This window comes from Hirundo rustica, chromosome 8 (genome assembly GCF_015227805.2).
Source record: "Hirundo rustica isolate bHirRus1 chromosome 8, bHirRus1.pri.v3, whole genome shotgun sequence".
Taxonomy (NCBI): Eukaryota; Metazoa; Chordata; class Aves; order Passeriformes; family Hirundinidae; genus Hirundo; species Hirundo rustica.
The window spans coordinates 23,280,223-23,298,082 of record NC_053457.1 but is presented as its reverse complement, the minus strand read 5'-3'; the positions used below and the strand labels follow the sequence as shown (position 1 = coordinate 23,298,082).

The 17,860-nt window shown below is 43.1% G+C and overlaps 1 protein-coding gene across 2 annotated transcripts in view; it reads right to left on the bottom strand.

Moving 5' to 3' along the window:
* The window catches only part of SUFU (SUFU negative regulator of hedgehog signaling), an 88,972-nt gene that overhangs the window by 43,666 nt on the left and 27,446 nt on the right, over window positions 1-17,860 (bottom strand). For both annotated transcript variants that reach the window (XM_040070883.2, XM_040070884.2), the window contains exon 4: window positions 1,589-1,731. In XM_040070883.2, the coding sequence (XP_039926817.1) occupies window positions 1,589-1,731 (143 nt within the window). The remainder of the gene's footprint in view (window positions 1-1,588; window positions 1,732-17,860) is intronic.

The following is a 17,860-nucleotide window of genomic DNA, read 5'->3' as shown; positions in this document are numbered from 1 at the left end:
CCACTGGCTTGTGCCTTTGAGCACAATGGTTCACTCTGAGATGGAAAATATTTTTAGCCATGGTCTTCTATTTTCTTCCTCAATACTCTTAAGTCTTTTCCAATAATGCTGAATTTTTGGGTTTTTGAAAATCTGTTCAACTGATATTTTATCAGAAAACAGGAAAACTGAAAACTAAGTTCTGAAGAGGAGCAAGCAGAAGTGAAGGATGTACCTTCTGCTGTTGGCACATATCTGCACTGATAGAGATCTGTGTGGAAAACCCTCACGTCAGCACGTACCCAGCTCTGCACACCCTACCTCTCCTGCCCCCTGCAGAGTTCACTTTCCCAGGAGCCAGCCCTTAGAGGTGCACTTCATCCTCATCCATCTCCTTGGCTTCCTCCATGAACAGCCTAAATCACCCCTGCTTCAGGACACCCCTGCCTGGGCCTTCTCTCACTAATTACATACGAACAGCAAGAGTCTAAACAGGAAATTATTTTGTGTTCCTTCTTTGCTTTTTGTAATCATTTATCCTCATGGGTCAAAATAAATCTATAACAACAAGCATCTAACAATGGGGAAAATCAAGTCAACTGTATGTGTTGTGGAACTGTATGTGTATGTGAGGCCAAGGGCCTCAGGATGCAGCAAGCTGACTGTTCTTTGATTCAGGACAGCTGGGCACTAAAGAAGAGATGAGGAGTAACACAGTACTAGCTGGAGAGTCAGCCAGGGACTATCCTGCTTAGCTTGGCTCTCTGTCTCTCCTTCCAGGTCCCACAACTCACTTTGCACTAATTAATCTCACACCCACCTTGTTTTTGTTGGTAAAACACAGACATTTAGGCACCTCAGAAAAGCCTTGCACAGCAGTTGTCTTGTGCAGGTTTGTGGTAAGAGAACTTCTTTTTACATATTGCAACTACAGCGAAAGACAAATGGGAGCAACTAGAAGCTTAAATTATAAAATACAGACACTTGCATTTTCCCACAGGATGGAAGCTTTTCCATGGAGCATGAAGAAATCAGCAGTTGGCATAAACTATGCCACTCTTCCACTAAGGTTATTAACCCAATATGAAATTTAAAAATATCCAAAGCAGCCCATATCTAAGAAGTATCACTGAGAAGGACTTCGGGAAAGCAAGCAAACCTGTTTGGCCACAGAAGCTCCCCATGCTGAACAGCAGAGTTAAATCACAACGGATTTTTTTTTAACGTTTCTTTTGCAAAGCAAACCCAAACCTTTTTTAAACAGCAGATCAATACAGGAAAATTCAGCCTCTAAAGAATCTTCGTGTCAGTGCTGCAAGCTACATTTCTCCCACTAAGAACTGCTAAAACAGCTCTAAGTCCTGCTCCAAACTCTTCCCTTTCCAGAATTCAAACCAGTGGATGGATCACTTACCGATATTACCACAGAATTAATTTTAATTTGTCTTTACATTAGCTTTTAAAAGTGTTTCCCTCAACATTTTTTTCCTGTGCTCATGTTTGAATCCGAAGACAGGATGGCGGATATCTGAGTTGCACAGCTCATGCAGTGTTAGCTGCACTCCACGCCCAGGAGGTGGCAGTCGGAGCCATCGTGGCTGGGCCGTACCTGGAGGAAGGTAACGACCCCAAAAGGAGTCTGCACCGGCTGCATCTGGGGGTCCTCTGTCAGTAACATGTGCTGGATTCGAGATTCACTGTTGTCCAGAGGGCTGTGCCACGACACGTGGTCACCGCTGCAAAAGGTGTTTTCTGCAAGGAGAAGAAACAAGAAATATTTAGTCTGTGGAGTCTGCTAGAACGTTCTTTCTGTTGGCAGCTGCTCCTGACTGCTGCCAGGCAGGGACAGTCACGGTGACTGTTCACAGTGACTGCCCTTGGCCAGCTCTGCTGAGCCTCTGAACCACCTGAAGCAGGAATGGAGTCTCATTGAGTCATCTGAATTCAAGCACTGATTTCAAAATTGCCCACTCTTGAGTCCTGCAGCAAAAAACACTCTCCTACTTTGATATTAAACCCAACACAGGAATACCAACAAATAAAATTAGCCTTTCATTTACTATTAGCCCCTTTTGTGAGAGGGCACAGAAAGTCAGCAGGCCATACTGGATGCCCATTGCCACAGCAATCCATACTCTTAATTTGCTACAGAGAAAATATTCTGAAATTTGAATTAAACATGAATACTATCCTGCTATATCTAATAAAAATTCTGCTGCTCAGCTTGTGAGAGTGTAAGTCAAAATCACTGTCTCTCCCAGTTGTCTGGGTGGCTCTGGAGCAAAATTATAATTAACATGTTTCTTCTTTCCCAAACAATGAGAAAACCAGTAGGTTATAAATTTCATTCTGTGTCAGAATAGACTGCATCAAAACAAGGCAGGCATTCCTTTCTTTTCCTCCCCTCCCACTTAGAAAGACAAAACCCCAGATAATCCCATGTTCCACAGCTAGTGCATGCCAGAAAGCACACCAGAACCCATCTGTCTGATGCTGCCCCATCACAGGAAAGGCTAATGCTTGCTTTTTGAGTGAACTAGAAGTAAAACAACCAGCCATGACCACATTCACAGCAATTAAAGCACGCTCCATTTGCATGCAGTTCCTGGAGCATGTGTGGTAATGTTGCCTAGCTGACTGCTTTTATCTTGAGTCTTGTGCTTGTCCAAGCAGAGCTTTATTGTACACACGGATAAACAACCTGGAATCCACATTCTGCCCTCTGAGATAGTCACAGTGCCCCAGGATGAACTGAGTACTGCCTGCCTGCTTCCAAAGTCAGTGGCAGGCCCAGTGCCCCTCTCCTTGACCAAGCTCACCCATGAAGGCAGTCTGGGCTACTGTCCTTGCCGTGGTCTCTCCCAAGGCCACACTTAATACTCAGCAGGAAAGGAGGCCCTACCCACTGGAAGAGGACTAGGAATGCCAGTGCAGACTGGAAAACGTTACCAGTTATTTGAGTTGCTGTCTGTCGAGACTGGAGCATCTCCCATGCTACAGGAGCAGGATCCAATTCCGAGAGGTGCCCTCCCCATGGTCCCGGATCCTCACCTAACCTTTCCACAACATCTTCCAAACACAACACAACAGGACACCTCTGAAATATCTATAGGGCTAACAGATGAACACGGCAGAGTGCGCAACAGCAAGAGAAAAACTTTTTTGGATTTCCAGTAATTGCAACTTATTCCCAGTCACATTAAACAACACCACCAAGGAACTGGGTGCTTGCAAACCCCAGTGCAATAATTGTGCATCAGGACCACCACGACGGCGAGCACAGACTGCTGCAAGGACAGGACGCTTCAGGGGAGCCCTCAGCAGTAGGCAGGTGAACTAATGAGAGTTCCCTCAGAATTGATGTGGTTACAAATATTTGCAGTTCTCTCCCTGACGAGCAGCTGCTGGCCCGCTCCTGGCTATAACGTTGGGCAACTCAGAGCATCTCCACTGGGTGTCCCCATTGGTGTGGGTTTGAACATTTATTAGCCATGGTTTTTTTCAGATGAATTTCCTGGACAGCTTGTTTGATTAAGAATTAAAATAAACTCTAAATACCAAAAGGAACTTAGCCTGAAAAATGAGGCATGTAACAGAAGCGGTGTGATAAGTAAGGGAATGTTTTCCTTAGTTAAAATTAGCAACGAAAGAAAACATAGTGAATGCAAGCTGCTTCAAAGAGTTTATCGTTATGTACACTAAATTACACGGTTCCAGCTCTGTGACTGAAAGGACTGCTTCAGATATTACTTTACTTTTAGAGTTAAGGAAATATAAGCAGATGAATGAAAAATGAATATTTTTTTAGTATCAAAATCTGTTTAAAGAAGCAGCACGTAGAATGCTGCAAGGGATATCTTGTGATATTTTCAAGTTAGACAAAATGTGGGTGATTAATTTTTTTTAAATGATAAAAGCCTCTCAGTCACAGTTTTCAGGAATGAAACAAAGCCACAAAGAGCTTATTCTTGGGCCCTGTCTTTATACCACAACATTTTGCCCATCAAATGCTCACACAATTCTATGCTGATCGATCCCTGCGTTTCACTGTTGGTGCTGCTTCTCCTGGGAAAGCCCAGCCCGTTTAGAGCAGGTTTTCAAATGCAAATGTCTCTGCTGGAAACCCACCTGTTTATGTCCATATGAACACTGAACACTTAGAAAATCTCCCTCTCCCTTGCATACACACGAACACCACAAAATTCACACTGACTACTCAATTAAATCTTACAAAAAAAATTTTCAGCAAATAACACGAAGCCAAATTAAAACCTGTGGGAGTTCAAGAAATTTGGAATTACACCCTGAAACCCAGCTTTCCACTTGCTGCATCGTCACCCATGTGGGATGTAAGATTAGCTCTTGTACAGAGACCATTGCAGCACTGAGAACTGCCTGAATTACATGATTTGTAGCCACAAAAACTAAGACATTACAGAAACAGAGGACTAGATAATCACTTTCCATTGCCTCATCCCTTCCTACCTTTCACACTCATGTTTTCCAAACAGGACAGGGAGGAGAACACCACAAATGGATACGCCTCGTTCCCCTAGGTGACCACAGCAAAAGCAACAGTCATCAGAAAAAGTTCCAGGACGTGACAGGTAATTGTCAAACCCATAGTACAGGTGGCAAAGCACAGAAATTATCTAGCCATGAACAGGAGAAATTAAAACTGAAGGAACTGAAAGAAAATACATTAAAAAGTTAAATCCAAATTATTAGTAGATGGATAAATAAGCAAATCCTCAGGAGTAAACTAGGGCTCTGATATACTGCACACAAGCTGACTGCTGCTGAATACTTCTGCCTCGTGGTAAACCTGAGGTGGTTAAACGTTGCCTCCATGAGAGGATGAGCTAAGGTACCCAATCTGCCCCAGGATAAATTCATATTCCTTCAGCAGTTACCATGGGAGCAGGGGATGTGTTGTAAATACACAGGCTTGCTCACAGTACCCCCTGGGACTCTTGCACCCTTCCTGCTTGGAAGGGGCACTAACTAACAAGCCTTAAACCTAACACTGCAAGGTGACTCATCCTCACAAATTTGAAACTGGTTCTACTCCTGCAAGTTTATGTTTTAACAAAAAACACAGACTTTTCTTTCTTTCTGGTGAGGATTGCTGATTCCACGAAATCCAACTGCTTCATAGGGAGGTATCGATTTCATAAGAACTCAACAAGGAAATCATTAAAACATTTCAATTCAAACTTACTATTTTAGTTCATAATTTATAGTAGCAAATCTGAAGCCTCTCTCTAGCTCTACAGAAATGAAAAATCTCTAAATCTGCCATAGACCAGCTCTTGTACTATTCTATTATGCAAAAGCAGCAGTTATACCAGACCACTCTGTTAAGCCACCCATATTTTGAAGTCTTTAAAATGTCATTATCAATTTTCTTTTACAGCTCACATAAAGCAGGTAAGGTTCCTTCATGCAGCAACAGTCATAATTCAGCTGCACAACCTCTCCTAACTTTACTATCCAACTGCTCTGTAATGAGAACAGGAGAAATAACTCAGAGGGAGCCATTCCACTGTAGACTAGTAAATTTTCTTTGTCTAAGTTTGCTCATGTATTTTCTTGGAGTGCGTTCCCCCTCCCTCCTTTAATTTGACTAAATATAGCTGATGCCTAAAGAAATAAAACCAAGTCATATTCTTGGCCTCGGGATGTTTTATAAAAAGTATAATGCATGCAATCTACACTTAAGTGGTGTTACCTAGCTCTAGAGAGAAATACCGATTACTTCCCAATGTATTTTCAATTTCTTTTTTAAACCTGTCAGCTTTCCATATATGGGATCTTGCTGGGAGTCCTTACTCCCTTAATTGAAAAGGACAGCAAACTTAGAGGAGTACCAGGAACTAAGAGAGAGCTTCATCCTAAAGGCAGCCCCAGTCTGAGTCAGGGAACATCTCCTGCTACCTGAGCTGGCTACCCTGCACCCAGAGCAGATGGTGAACACTCTTTGGGCATCTGGGAGCTTAGTATCTTCTTTTGCATGTGCACTGGCAACTTAAGGAGGAAAACAAAGAACTGATTGCTGTTCTACCAGCAAGAAGACAGCAAGGCAACTTTAAGCCCTTCTCCTGTCCGTGCAGGCTCCCTAGCCTGTCTGGCTCCAAGGCAGTTCAAACTGCACCACCCAGAGTTCATCCAGAGGCCAGAAATTTGTCCCTTCTGACATGGTCCCACCACGTAATTCTTGAGATAAATTTTAAAATCAGAAGAACAGCTTTGCAGCCTGACCATTCCTCTGTACCTCTTGTAAGACACCTCCTCCTTCCAAATGCCAGCTAAACGCAGCCACGAGGGGTTAAACTGCGCTGAGTAATCAGCCAAATAAATCCACCTGGACAGTGTGCTACAGGTTAGAAGCTGATACAGAACAGAGTGGGGGAAGCCCTAAGTACACTAACTACTAACTGTGCTTGGTGTTGGGAAAACAGCCACTCTAGACTCGTATCCTTTAAGAGCATGGTTCTGTTCCTCCTGTTTCTGAGGAAAGCCAGGTCATCATTACATGGCCACTTTATTTGGGGACATGTGCAAGATGATGCTGAAAGAAACAGTCCTGCTTGCCCCCTGCAAAAGCAGAGCTACCTGGATCACCTCCTTGGAGCAGTGATGTTGCTTAGCTATGCTAGTACAATGCTTGGCAATTCTCTGCTACCTTGGTCTAAAAATAAAAGAAAAATCCAACAACAACAAAAAAACCCAGTAAATTTGCATCAGCACCGGGGATGCTGGCACACAAACAAGATGACTACATCCCTCACACAAGCCAGACCTACATTATCTGCAGCACTCAATGGTGTGAAAACTGGCTGCTCTAAGGGCTACAAACCTGAATTTTGACTCAGAGAGCTCAGTTAAACTGCAGGCAGCCAGTCACAGATGTCAGCCTGCATAACTCAGAGAAACTGTGTACTTGAGGGCAAAGAAGGATTTTAACTCCATGACTTATGGGTGCAGGAATGTTAAAAAGGCCCCCAGTGAGTTCCTGACCAGCATGACAGTGATGCAGCCAGACATATAAATTGAATGCAGCTTATCCAATACTTACAGAATCAACGTAATTTATTGCATTGCCATTACCCCATGCACGGTCTGTATAATTTATTATATAAATGCATTTTATCCAACACATTTTTAATATTCAGTCTGGCTTTGTTAAAAAAAAAAGTAATCTGGCAAACTGTCACAAGTAAGATTTGATGCTGTTTTTCAGTACTGTTTTGCAGACCAAATGGCTAGAATTAATTGAGAGAAACAGAGTCCAGTGCTGAGATGTAATAGCTCTATGTTTCACCAGACCTACTTAATACATTTCTAACTAGCTCAATAATAAATATAAGCATGCATGCAAAGATGTTAGCTATAATAAAACAATACAAAAGCTAAAGATGAAAGTTGTATTGAAAGTATTTCAAAGTAATACTGGTATTGCAACTCATTATATGGATGAATTTAAAAAAAAAATTATAAAGAAAAATACTTTATTCAGACTCATTTGCCAGCCATGTTAAACTAGGATAATTAATGCTAAATTCAGTCTCAAGCTTAGTTTCCTAACCTACAAGGAATGGCACACATGGATTGGTAAAGGGAAAAAACAATTGGGATATAATCTGTGGGGCCCACTAGCAGTTAGTTTATAATTTTGCTTTCAAGTCAAGATGAAAATGATTTAAGAATATACAAAGAATTAGCAGAATCCAAGCTGTGAGATATTTGCACTATGTTTAAAAAATGCTCTTTCTCCCTATTTTTCTTTTTCAGTTCAATTTTGCTGCCCCTTATCTTCTGTCTTGGAAACAGGAACTGCCCCAGCCCTGGCACTCCTAAGAGGTGCAAATTCACACAGTGCTGCTGCCTGCTGCAGACATGCAGCATAGAGAAGATCCTTTAAGAAGAATTAAATCCCAGGAATACAATTAAACAATAGCTCCACTGCAGGGATTCAAATTGGGCTTTTAGAAACAAGGGGCCTAGGGAAAAGGTTCTTTAAAAAAAATAGCAGGGAAAAAACCAGATTATCAGTACTGTAGGAACTACTTGACCTCGGAGGTTTGAAGACAATTTCAGAAAGCAGAGAAGTGTGATGCAGATTATTCTTTCAGAATTTCTCTGCAGGTTGAAAGTACAAAATTGATTACTGCACAGCTCCAGGGTGCTAAGTCTGGAAAATTAAAAACCCTCTTAAAAAAAGCCCAATCTATTTATGCTGACACATATAAACTTAACTGATCATTTAATTCTTAGAACTGAAAGCTCAATGAAGAGTCTCCCACACCTTCCCAGTGTACATCACCAGCAGGGCAAGGTGATTCTTCACTTATCTGTGTTGTGCTTAGTTAGAGTCACTACCGTGGGCAGTGGGATGACGGAAAATGTATCTCACTGTACTGCAGCTTCCACTGAAGGAGTTGCAAAATACTGCTTTTCTTATCACAAAGTAGATCCCAGGCACCCAGATGCCTTCTGCAACATTGCAGAGTGCAGTATTATAGAAAAAAAAAAAATTAAATGCTATTGTACAATGACCAATTTGGTTCTGAGCCTCCTTTACCCCTTCTGTTTTCCAAGACATTTCTTTCTATCCCTTACAGATCTGCATATCTGGCTTGCTCCTTCTCCCTGCCCCATGCTATGTGTGTATACAATTTCCATGACTGCAAACTCTGGGAATTTCTCACGCAGGCTCTCAGCAAGTGACTCCAGTGCCCAGGGCACACTCCCACTCTCTGCAAGTGGTGGGCCCCCTGTCCTCTCCCTGACTCTGTACAGCCTGCTCCACCAGCCACCCCCTCACACACTTTCTCTCCTCCCCACAACTTCATCCAGCTCCTCCACTCTGCTCCTCTCATGCTTCTGCAGCACTTGCAATCAGCAGAACCAGGAGCTGGCACATTCATCGTGTTTGGTGTCCCCTTTGTATAAGCACTGTCCAGGGCAGATTGCACCTCCAGCCTTGCTTTTGCAACAATACAGTTCTCACCCATCTACGGATTTATCTGCATGGCTCCCTCCTCCAGAAAGGTGAAGCTGGAAGAAGGCATGGCAGCATGAAAGGACTGAGCTGGCATTGTTGAGTATGGCAGAAAAAGAAAATGAACACAGATGTGAATTGCTCCTTCTCAACCCCACAGAAGTTTGCTGCTCCTCTACATCCCATCACTCAGACCCATCGCCCTTGGGTGCTGCAGGGTTGGGGTGCTTTCACCTCCCCCAGTCTTCCTTTTTACTTTCTCCATCCTCCTGTTCCAGCAACCACAAAGGAGTGATGTGCTTGCTGAAGTCTGAGCTCCAGGTCAGGCAAGAGACCCTTCCACCTCTGCCCAGTTGCACTGCTACCAGCTTTCTGCATCCTTCACCTGAAAGAGATGCATTTTGCACACTTTAAAGGGTGGGAGTTATATCTTCAACAGCTTCAAAAAGTGAATAGCTTTAGGATGGGGTGGAGGCCCAGGAGCCAGAAAGGAGGATCTGCTGTCAAGGACTCAGCTCAAAACAGGTATTTAATGAAGTTTATTTAGAGATCATGTGGCCCCACATGACCAGTCTGAAAAGATACTTGCCTGTCATTTAAAAACCTTATCCTGTGTTCTGGCACAGGAAAGCCAGAATGTTCTACAGTTACCCGAATACTTCCCAGCCAGGTGCAACTAGAACAAAGACTGGTACCCACAGCACCTGGCAACCTTTCAATGTCCTCAGTGAGGGAATAGAACTGCAGCAGGTGAGAAAAACTTTCTTCCTTGTTGTTGGAAGAAAGTTCCTCCTACTTACTTGCATATGTGCAGGCCACTGAGAAGGGTGGATACTTAGAGGGACCCATGAGCACCAAAAGCCTGTACAGTAACTTGTGATCTTCCCCTAGATCTGCATCTATAAGACATTTCTGTCGAAGAGCTTTTAAGGAGCTTGAAGGGGAAGCAAAGGCAGTATCTCCCTCTGAAGAATCCAAAGAACATGTAAGCCACTTGTTTTAATAGTCTTCACAGCACAGACACCTGACAGAGAGACTGTTAGACTACACCAGGGTATCTCTTTTAGCAAAATTATTTTAAGAAATGGCAAGAAAGGGGAGATGGTCTGTGAGAAAACATCCACAAAGTTATCACATCGTAACCCTTTCAGAAAAAAGTTCTAATTACTCAGGCAATAGTTCTGGGACTTGTAATGGACAAGAGGGCAGAGGTCTTCAAGAGAGCACTGTGTCATTTTTTCTCAGTGGTTGATTATTTTCCCTTAACTTTTCAGGAATTTAAAGCTTGCACAGGCCAAACTTTTGTTTTATCTGGCAAAGCGGGAGGCCAAAGGGCAGGAAACAGAAAAACTCTGCATTCACACATACTTGCATAAAATAGTTACGCATTGAACTCTACCAACCCACTACTTATTCCAAGAGTTGTATTTATGGTTCAAATGCAGAATGAACAGCCTGTTTATGGAACATCTTTTGAAACACCATCCCAAGTGTTCTGAGAAGACTCCTTTAAGGCCCTAATTTTAAATCAAAAAGCACAAGAATCCACTTTCCTCAGGTTCTGGGCTTCCCACAACCTCTGAATATACTCTCCCAGTTTCACTTTCCCACCAAGAACAAAACACTTCCCCTGCTGTGCCCATTTGCTGTCTCCTGGCTGAGCGGGCAGCTGCAAAGGATCTTTGGCTCTGAGGCTGTCAGAAGATGGTCTGTAATGAGCTCTGCTCACTGCCACTCTCGCAGACAGAGTAGGTTAGTCAGAAAGCACAGTTTGAGCACCACTTGCTGCACAGATCTTCAATAGAATGTGTAAGAAGGTGTATATGTAACAGTGAATCCAACTTCCATCCCTGCAGTTCATCTGCAGTTACTCTACTCGGCAGTTTCATCTCACATGGGCTTGGCAGCCGTCAAGGGAAAACACAGTCCTTTTCAGAAGACTACTCAGTACGTGTAACCTTCAAACTCTCCTCTGTGCATCTCAAACAATTGCACACAGGCAGTGAGAGAAGATGCTCTTGCAACTGCAGAACAATCCCTCTGTGTTGTTGCTTTCAGCTCCTCTATAGGAGGAGGCAATACTGCTCTCTGCAGAAGCTTTTAACTGCTAAAGCGGCTGCTTCCGTTTCCCAGGAAAGGCCGGGACAAAGACCTCATATGTGAGAGGCCAAAGGACCCCACACCAGCAGGAGGGGGAGTTTTCTGCCTTCCCTGTGCTGTTTCCTTTGTCCTACATTCCTCCTTCAGTACAGGGGACAGAGCCTTTATCCAAGGCCGGGCTGACCATGTGCAGCCTCTCCCCTGCTTCCTTTATCCCAGGGTTAAGAGAATTCTTCCTCACAGAGCTTTGCTGGTCTCTAACATGTGGGCTCCTCTTCACTCTCCTGCAGTGGGGAGGCTCTGGGTAGGATGGAATAAAAGGCTTCCTGCAGAGAGCTTGGCTCCCCTCCACTTTGGGCAGAAAACATCAGCCAGATCAGTCCCGATCTCGAACTGCAGGCACTCTGGATAAACACCTGCTAGGGGCCAGCATCCAGGCGTCCCTGGGCATGGGGCCTGCTGGCTGTCCCTCTGCCCCTCTGCACAGAGATGCGTCACACAGCTTCCTCCAGGTGTCTGTGCCAGCTTCTTCCCTCCCTCTCCCAATAGCAGCCCACCCGCAATATGAAGACTAAAACAACTTGTGCATTTCTAAGTATAACCGTGCATCAAAGTTACAAGTCTTGGTGCTCTGTCCATCCTTAACGCTCTGGGAGCAGCATCAGGACACACAGACTGATGTAAAACACAGAAGACAAATTTCCCACCCCCCCCTTTTTTTTTTCCTTTTTCTTTTTTTAAATAAACCAACTGAATGTACTGAACAGCTGAAAAACAACAAGCCAAGTTCAGTTCCCAGGCAGGAACAGGACATGAGTTGACAGAATTAAAAGGGACAGCATCAGTTGAAATCTTGCCAACTCAAACTGGGCCTAAACCTGCTTTATCTAAATCGCAGTAGCAGCTACAAACAAGCCTTCTCTTTCAGGCAGCACTGAGTTCCCTCACTTACTGCCTGGAAATACTGTGCAATCAGTAAAGCAGTCTAGGGGAAGACAGCTTTCCTTCTATTTCAACAAAGTCTTTTATAAGCAACAAAGGCTTTCTGTGCCTTTGCTCCTGGCAAAGTATCTCCATGCCTTAGTGTGAACCTATCCTTTGAGGCTGGAGAAGGTCAGAGACCTGTTCCCAGCCAAGAACTAGAAGTTGTAAAGACAACAGTGGCTTCCACAGCAAGGCACAGGAAATAACCATGAACCAAGACAAACTGCAGGAGAGGAAAAAAAGCCCAAACTGTAGGAGATTAGGGAGGTAGAGAAAAAGACTTTAACTTATATTACATATCTAGCTTAATGACAGCATAAGACATAGACTTTTCATCCTCCAAGTAAAATGAGAATACAGGTGTCTTCGGAAACTCCTGGGTTTCCAGTCATGCTTTCCTACTGCTGCACTTCTGACTGGGAGGAGTCTCATGCCCAGCCCTACTTCACAGCACCCATCCTAATGAAGCAAAAGGCAATGTTGTTACTCTGGTGTGTCTCGGTGACACAATGTCACTCAGCAGTGGCGCTGGTCCCTTCCTCTCATGTTCCTAGGAAATCAACCTGCACTTTTCAAACCTGGCCAAAGGGCTGAAGGAGCTTTTTTATACTGCAGCTGAATTAAATGTGTGGGGAAGAGATTCTCTAGTGTTGCCCAAGGTCCCAGTAAGTCACAAACAAAGGCCAGAAAGATGCTACTCACTAAAACCATAGCAATCAGCAAAAATAATGGCCAGCTTATCCCATCAGTGGCTGAGGAAGTAACGGTGCTCCAAGGCAAAGGACAGGACTGAGCCTGGCACTGGGATGCCTCCAGCATTACAAAGAGGCAACACCCTTCCTGCTGGAAACAGGAAGAGAAGTGAAGTCAATGTAATCACACAAAATCTAAGGCTGTGCAACTCCATTTCTGCTGCCAGGAAGAACAGGCACACCACACACATTGTGGCATTCACAGCTGTGTCCCTGCTCTATGCCCTCTCCCAGTTTACCACCCACACCTGAAACCACTCAAGAGAGAACTCACAGAGAGGAAGGACAGGCCACCAGCTGCGTGCTAATTCACAGCCAGCGAAGCCTCGGCCAGGGCCAGGGCCACTGCAAAGCTGCTGTCCAAGGACTGCCAAGCCTGTGCCTCAGCACCCACACACAAAACAGAGCTGGGTGTATCCCTGCCTCACAGGGGAGGATAAGAGCATCCGATTCTGGAGGTCCCAAAACTTACAATTATATAAACTGACAAATAGTATTAAGCTTTGCAAGCCTGCAGAAGGCACCTGCACTAATTTAACCAAGGAAGCCTAGATCTACAATGGGGAGTAAAAAGGGCCAGGTCTATCGACAGCCAGCACTTTGCTGCAATGCCTTTCAAGACGATTTTTAAGAGTTACATCTGGCAATTCCATTGCCAACAACTTCAGCACTGCCATGCAGCTCCAGAGGAAGGCAGCTACAGGTTAGGGACCAAAGCACGAGCTTGAGAGCTGCCTGTCATGCCCAGCTCATCAGCCAACCACCCTGCACACCAGTAACAGGTTTGTTTTATCAGCCAGCACATCATTTGTTACCACTCACAGCAAGTACATCCCAGCTGGAAGCTAGGGGTTGAGAATAAGGCTGGCTTAGGAGATGGAGGGGGGAATGGGAAGTACTGAGGAGGTGAGCTCAAAGACAGCAGTATGGGGAGAAGGAGATTTAGTGCAGCAGTGAAGGACACTGTGCACAAAATTGCAAAGGACCAGGCTTGATCTGAGCTGCTGCTCACAGAATAGTTTGTTTTATGGGAAACATCTAAGAGGAATTAGGCTAAAACCCAACCAATTTCTCATGGACCGCTGAATAACTATCAGATGATGAGAGCTTTTGGCCATGACAGACTTGGGTTAAATTGGAACCAGTGACTTAATGCTTCCATACCCCTTTGCAGAACAAAGGCACGCAGCCCCTGCACACTTGGTTGAGTCCTGTTCACCTACAGCAATTTACTGTGCTACAATTGCAGCATTCATGCAGCAGAGTTCACTGCATAACAGGTTCTGTTGAATTTAAATTCATGTTGATTTATACTTCTTTGTAGAGCTAAAAAATGCAGTTAATCTCCATACAATTTTAATCTAAAATCCTGGAATACTAGAGAGGAGACAGGGCCAGCTCTACACTGGAAACAGGTCAATATTATAAACAGATGACAGAAAAAAAAAATAAAAAAATATATATATATATATAACAAAGCCATAGCAACCAGAAGAGAAAAATAAATCGGCCTGGGGTTGGAAAAAAAAGATAAGGGTACAGTCAGGGAAAAATGTGTATGAATTACTGGCAGATTTTATTTGGCTTTAGTCATCCTCCTGGGAAGAAATAAACAGCTTTACAAACAAGCCAGAGAAGCTTCATTTGTATTCAAGGAAGCAAGGAGTTTGTTTTAGGTTTAGAGTTTCGTTGCTTGTTTTGGTTTTTTCCTTTTTACACACAGAAATCAGCCTGTGTCAAGAATGTTTGAAAACATGTTGGCAAGCCAAGAGTCACTGAGGCTACTACACTGAAGCTTTCTGGACCCCAGGAAATGTGAAGATGAGGCCTGGTGGATATGGCAGGAGAGCAGGTGCCAAGGTCTCTGCTGGCTCATGGCTGCAGGTCTGTGACCCCCATCAGATCCCCAGATCCCACTGAGCCCCACTTTCCGTGTAAGAGTTACAGTGCCTGTCAAACACAAAGAACCTCCATGAGTCAGACTAAACTAACTTGGTTCAGGTGTAAACTGCTGAATTAGAAGAGTGCATCTACACCTGCAGCCTTCATAACTTCCATAATCATGCTTGTTTAAACAAAGGTGAAACTGCAGCATAGAGAGATGGCATAATGGTCCCAAACTGATGTACTGGGACATTATGCACATGGCAGGAATTGTGTGTGTGTCATTCTTTAAACTAGAGACAAGCTGTCATAAAATAATTTCTACCTGAAGAAAGTATGACATGTCAGAAATTACTAAGGAAGGTTACTTGTACCTCATTTTGGGCTTGCTTTTCAGCCTGGCTGCCAAAGGCTTGTGCAGCTGTGCTGCTTTGGGCACTTCCATGCAGCACAACTATCCTCTTTTCCAGGGGAGACTTTGGGAAATTGGCCCATGGACTTGAATCATGAGGACAGAAGCTCACAGACACAAAGTTCCTACAGGTTTAACAGAAATAACAGATATATTTCATACATTTTTCTCTGAAAAGGGGATGTTTCACCCTGACAATGCAGAGGTGTTTGTGGGGAAAAACCTCACAAACCAAACCAGCTATAGTTAGTTTGGTTGCTGTTTTGACATGTTGCTGTCAACATGTATAACTTGTCATGTGCCTACTGGGATTGGTTCAGTCCAATCCACTCTTCAGAAGCAGTATGTTTTCTAAAGAATAATTAATATAAGTTGCTTCTGAAGTATTCAGCTGAAATCTACATTAAATTGCCACTGAAAAATTGCACCTTGCATCCTTACTTTCTTTGACTGCACATTTTGTCATTACTGTTTTGCAGTACCCAAGTTGCAAACAGCTTCCCACTACTGGCTAGTCAAAGGTCAAATATTAAAATTCAACTTTCCAATTAGCTGAGACATCAAACTCACATTTAACTATCTTCCCGTGCACTAGTCATCAGGAGACTATCAAAAAAGATAAGTTATGTATTTATGGAATAAAAAAATAAATTTGGAAGACCTGAAAAGAATACTTAATCATTCAAGACATATTTATAGTAATAAATGAGACTAAGAAGGCTCCTACTCTGCCCTTGTCTAAAGAAAGAATCAACTCATCAACTCTGCCTGACAAATATCCATGAGGAACAGTTTAACTTGTTCTCAAAGATATGCAGCAATAAGGAATTTGCCACTTTTCAAATGTGTCACTGCACTTGCCATTCTGAAATTCTCCTATTGACAAACCCTAAGCCTATTTTACAGAAATTTTAGTAGTTAAATTACAGAATTTTTTTGTATCCCCAGTAGGCACATGAAAAATTAATTTATTACTTTATTCTTTACAGCAACCTTTTGCATACTTAAAGACTGTTCTCACATCTTCCATTTTCTCCCCCCTAGACTAAACAAATGTAGCCCTTTTGTTTATTCCTTCACAGGTCGTATTTTCTGGACTGCTGGATCATTCTTACTACACTCCTCCAGACTCCTTCCAACTGGGATGCATCTGACTTGAAGCTTTTTGCCCAAAATGAAATACAGTGTTCTCCCTCTCCCTTGCAGGATAGGACCCAATCATATGCAATACACAGAACACTTCTATTTATACATCAGAATAATTTCTCAGCAGGAAGAGCATGTTGGTTTAGGTATAGCTCATCAGTAATAGTAAGTTTTCTTCTTGTTTCAGAACTGCTGCTTTCCCCCAGCTGATTGCAATGGATTATTCCTGTATCAGGAGAGGACCTTGCACCTGTTGTGCCTCCCTGCCCCTTCTGCACACCAGTATTTCCCAGCTCTACCCATCTTTTGTGGTTGATGACTACACATTGACAATTACTCTGAATCTCAATATCCAACCAGTATTGTAGCCCTCTTCTTTACATTTTACCAAGATCTCATTTCACACACTTGTTGGGACAATGTAAAAAGTCTCAGTAGTATGAAGGTAACCAACATTCACTGCTCCCTATGGTGCCTGTAACTTACTTTCTTCTGATTTAGTGTTGATAAATACATGCTGGAACATCCATTATTCTGTGGATGCCTTCTGGATGGTTTGTTTCTCTTAGCAGTTTCTTAAGACCTGAAATCTGATTGAGCAATTAAAAACTTTTTCCTCATTTTGGGAGTTTGTTTTGGTTTTGATACAGGTTTTTTTTTGGGGGGGGGGCAGGATGTGAAGAACAGCGTTTGCCAATTTTGCAGTCTCCTGTGATGCTACCTGTCTCCCCTAAACCAGTGGGGGCTCAGCCTGCTCATGCTGCTATGTTCTGGGGTAAATGTCATCAAGCTCAGCCAACCTGCAAACTTCTAATTCATGGACATCCTCTTAATACTTCTGGCTCATTCCCCACTACCACTTGTGCCTTGTGGAGAATATAACCATGACATATGCCACATCATTATCTTTTGGCTCTATGCATGATGAGTTTTCATGACAATTTCTCCAAACCTGTACCTGACAGCTGCAGCTGTTTTCTTTCAGGCTAAAAACATGGAAGCAGCAAGAGCTCAAACACACAGGTACTTGTTTCCATGCTACATCAATATATTGCCTTCATGACAGATATCAGACAGACCCTTGAAACCAACATAAATTTACTCTAGAGAGAAAAAAATGCAGGTTTTAATTTCAGGAAAATGCAAACTGTAGTACCTCTGTAGTGATCAAAGATCTTAATACTGTAGTACATAAAGAGTTAACAATTATACTAAGCTCTGGATAAGCTTTCTGTAGAAAGAATTTCTTTCTTTTCATTTAAATTGAAGTATAAATTTGTTCTGCCATGAGATATTTGCAGTACACCCATGAACCATGACAAGCTAAGGTCACAGAATTGTGCAGTTTCATTTTCAAGGTTTGAAGGTTTGGGGATTTTTTTAAAACAGAGTTGGAATTTGTGGTCATGGTCAAACAGTGATAAAATTAAGAACAGATAAAGCCACAAATAAAACTTTTTGAGACTTGAAAGCTTAGTTTTGTTGAAGGAGGGTAAGTACTGCCCTTTAATCAAAAGCACCAAGTGCTTGTTACAGTGAACAGAGAGGCCAAGGCTGAAAGAGGTCTGAAATTCAATGCAGAAGATTGCTTTTCTAAAG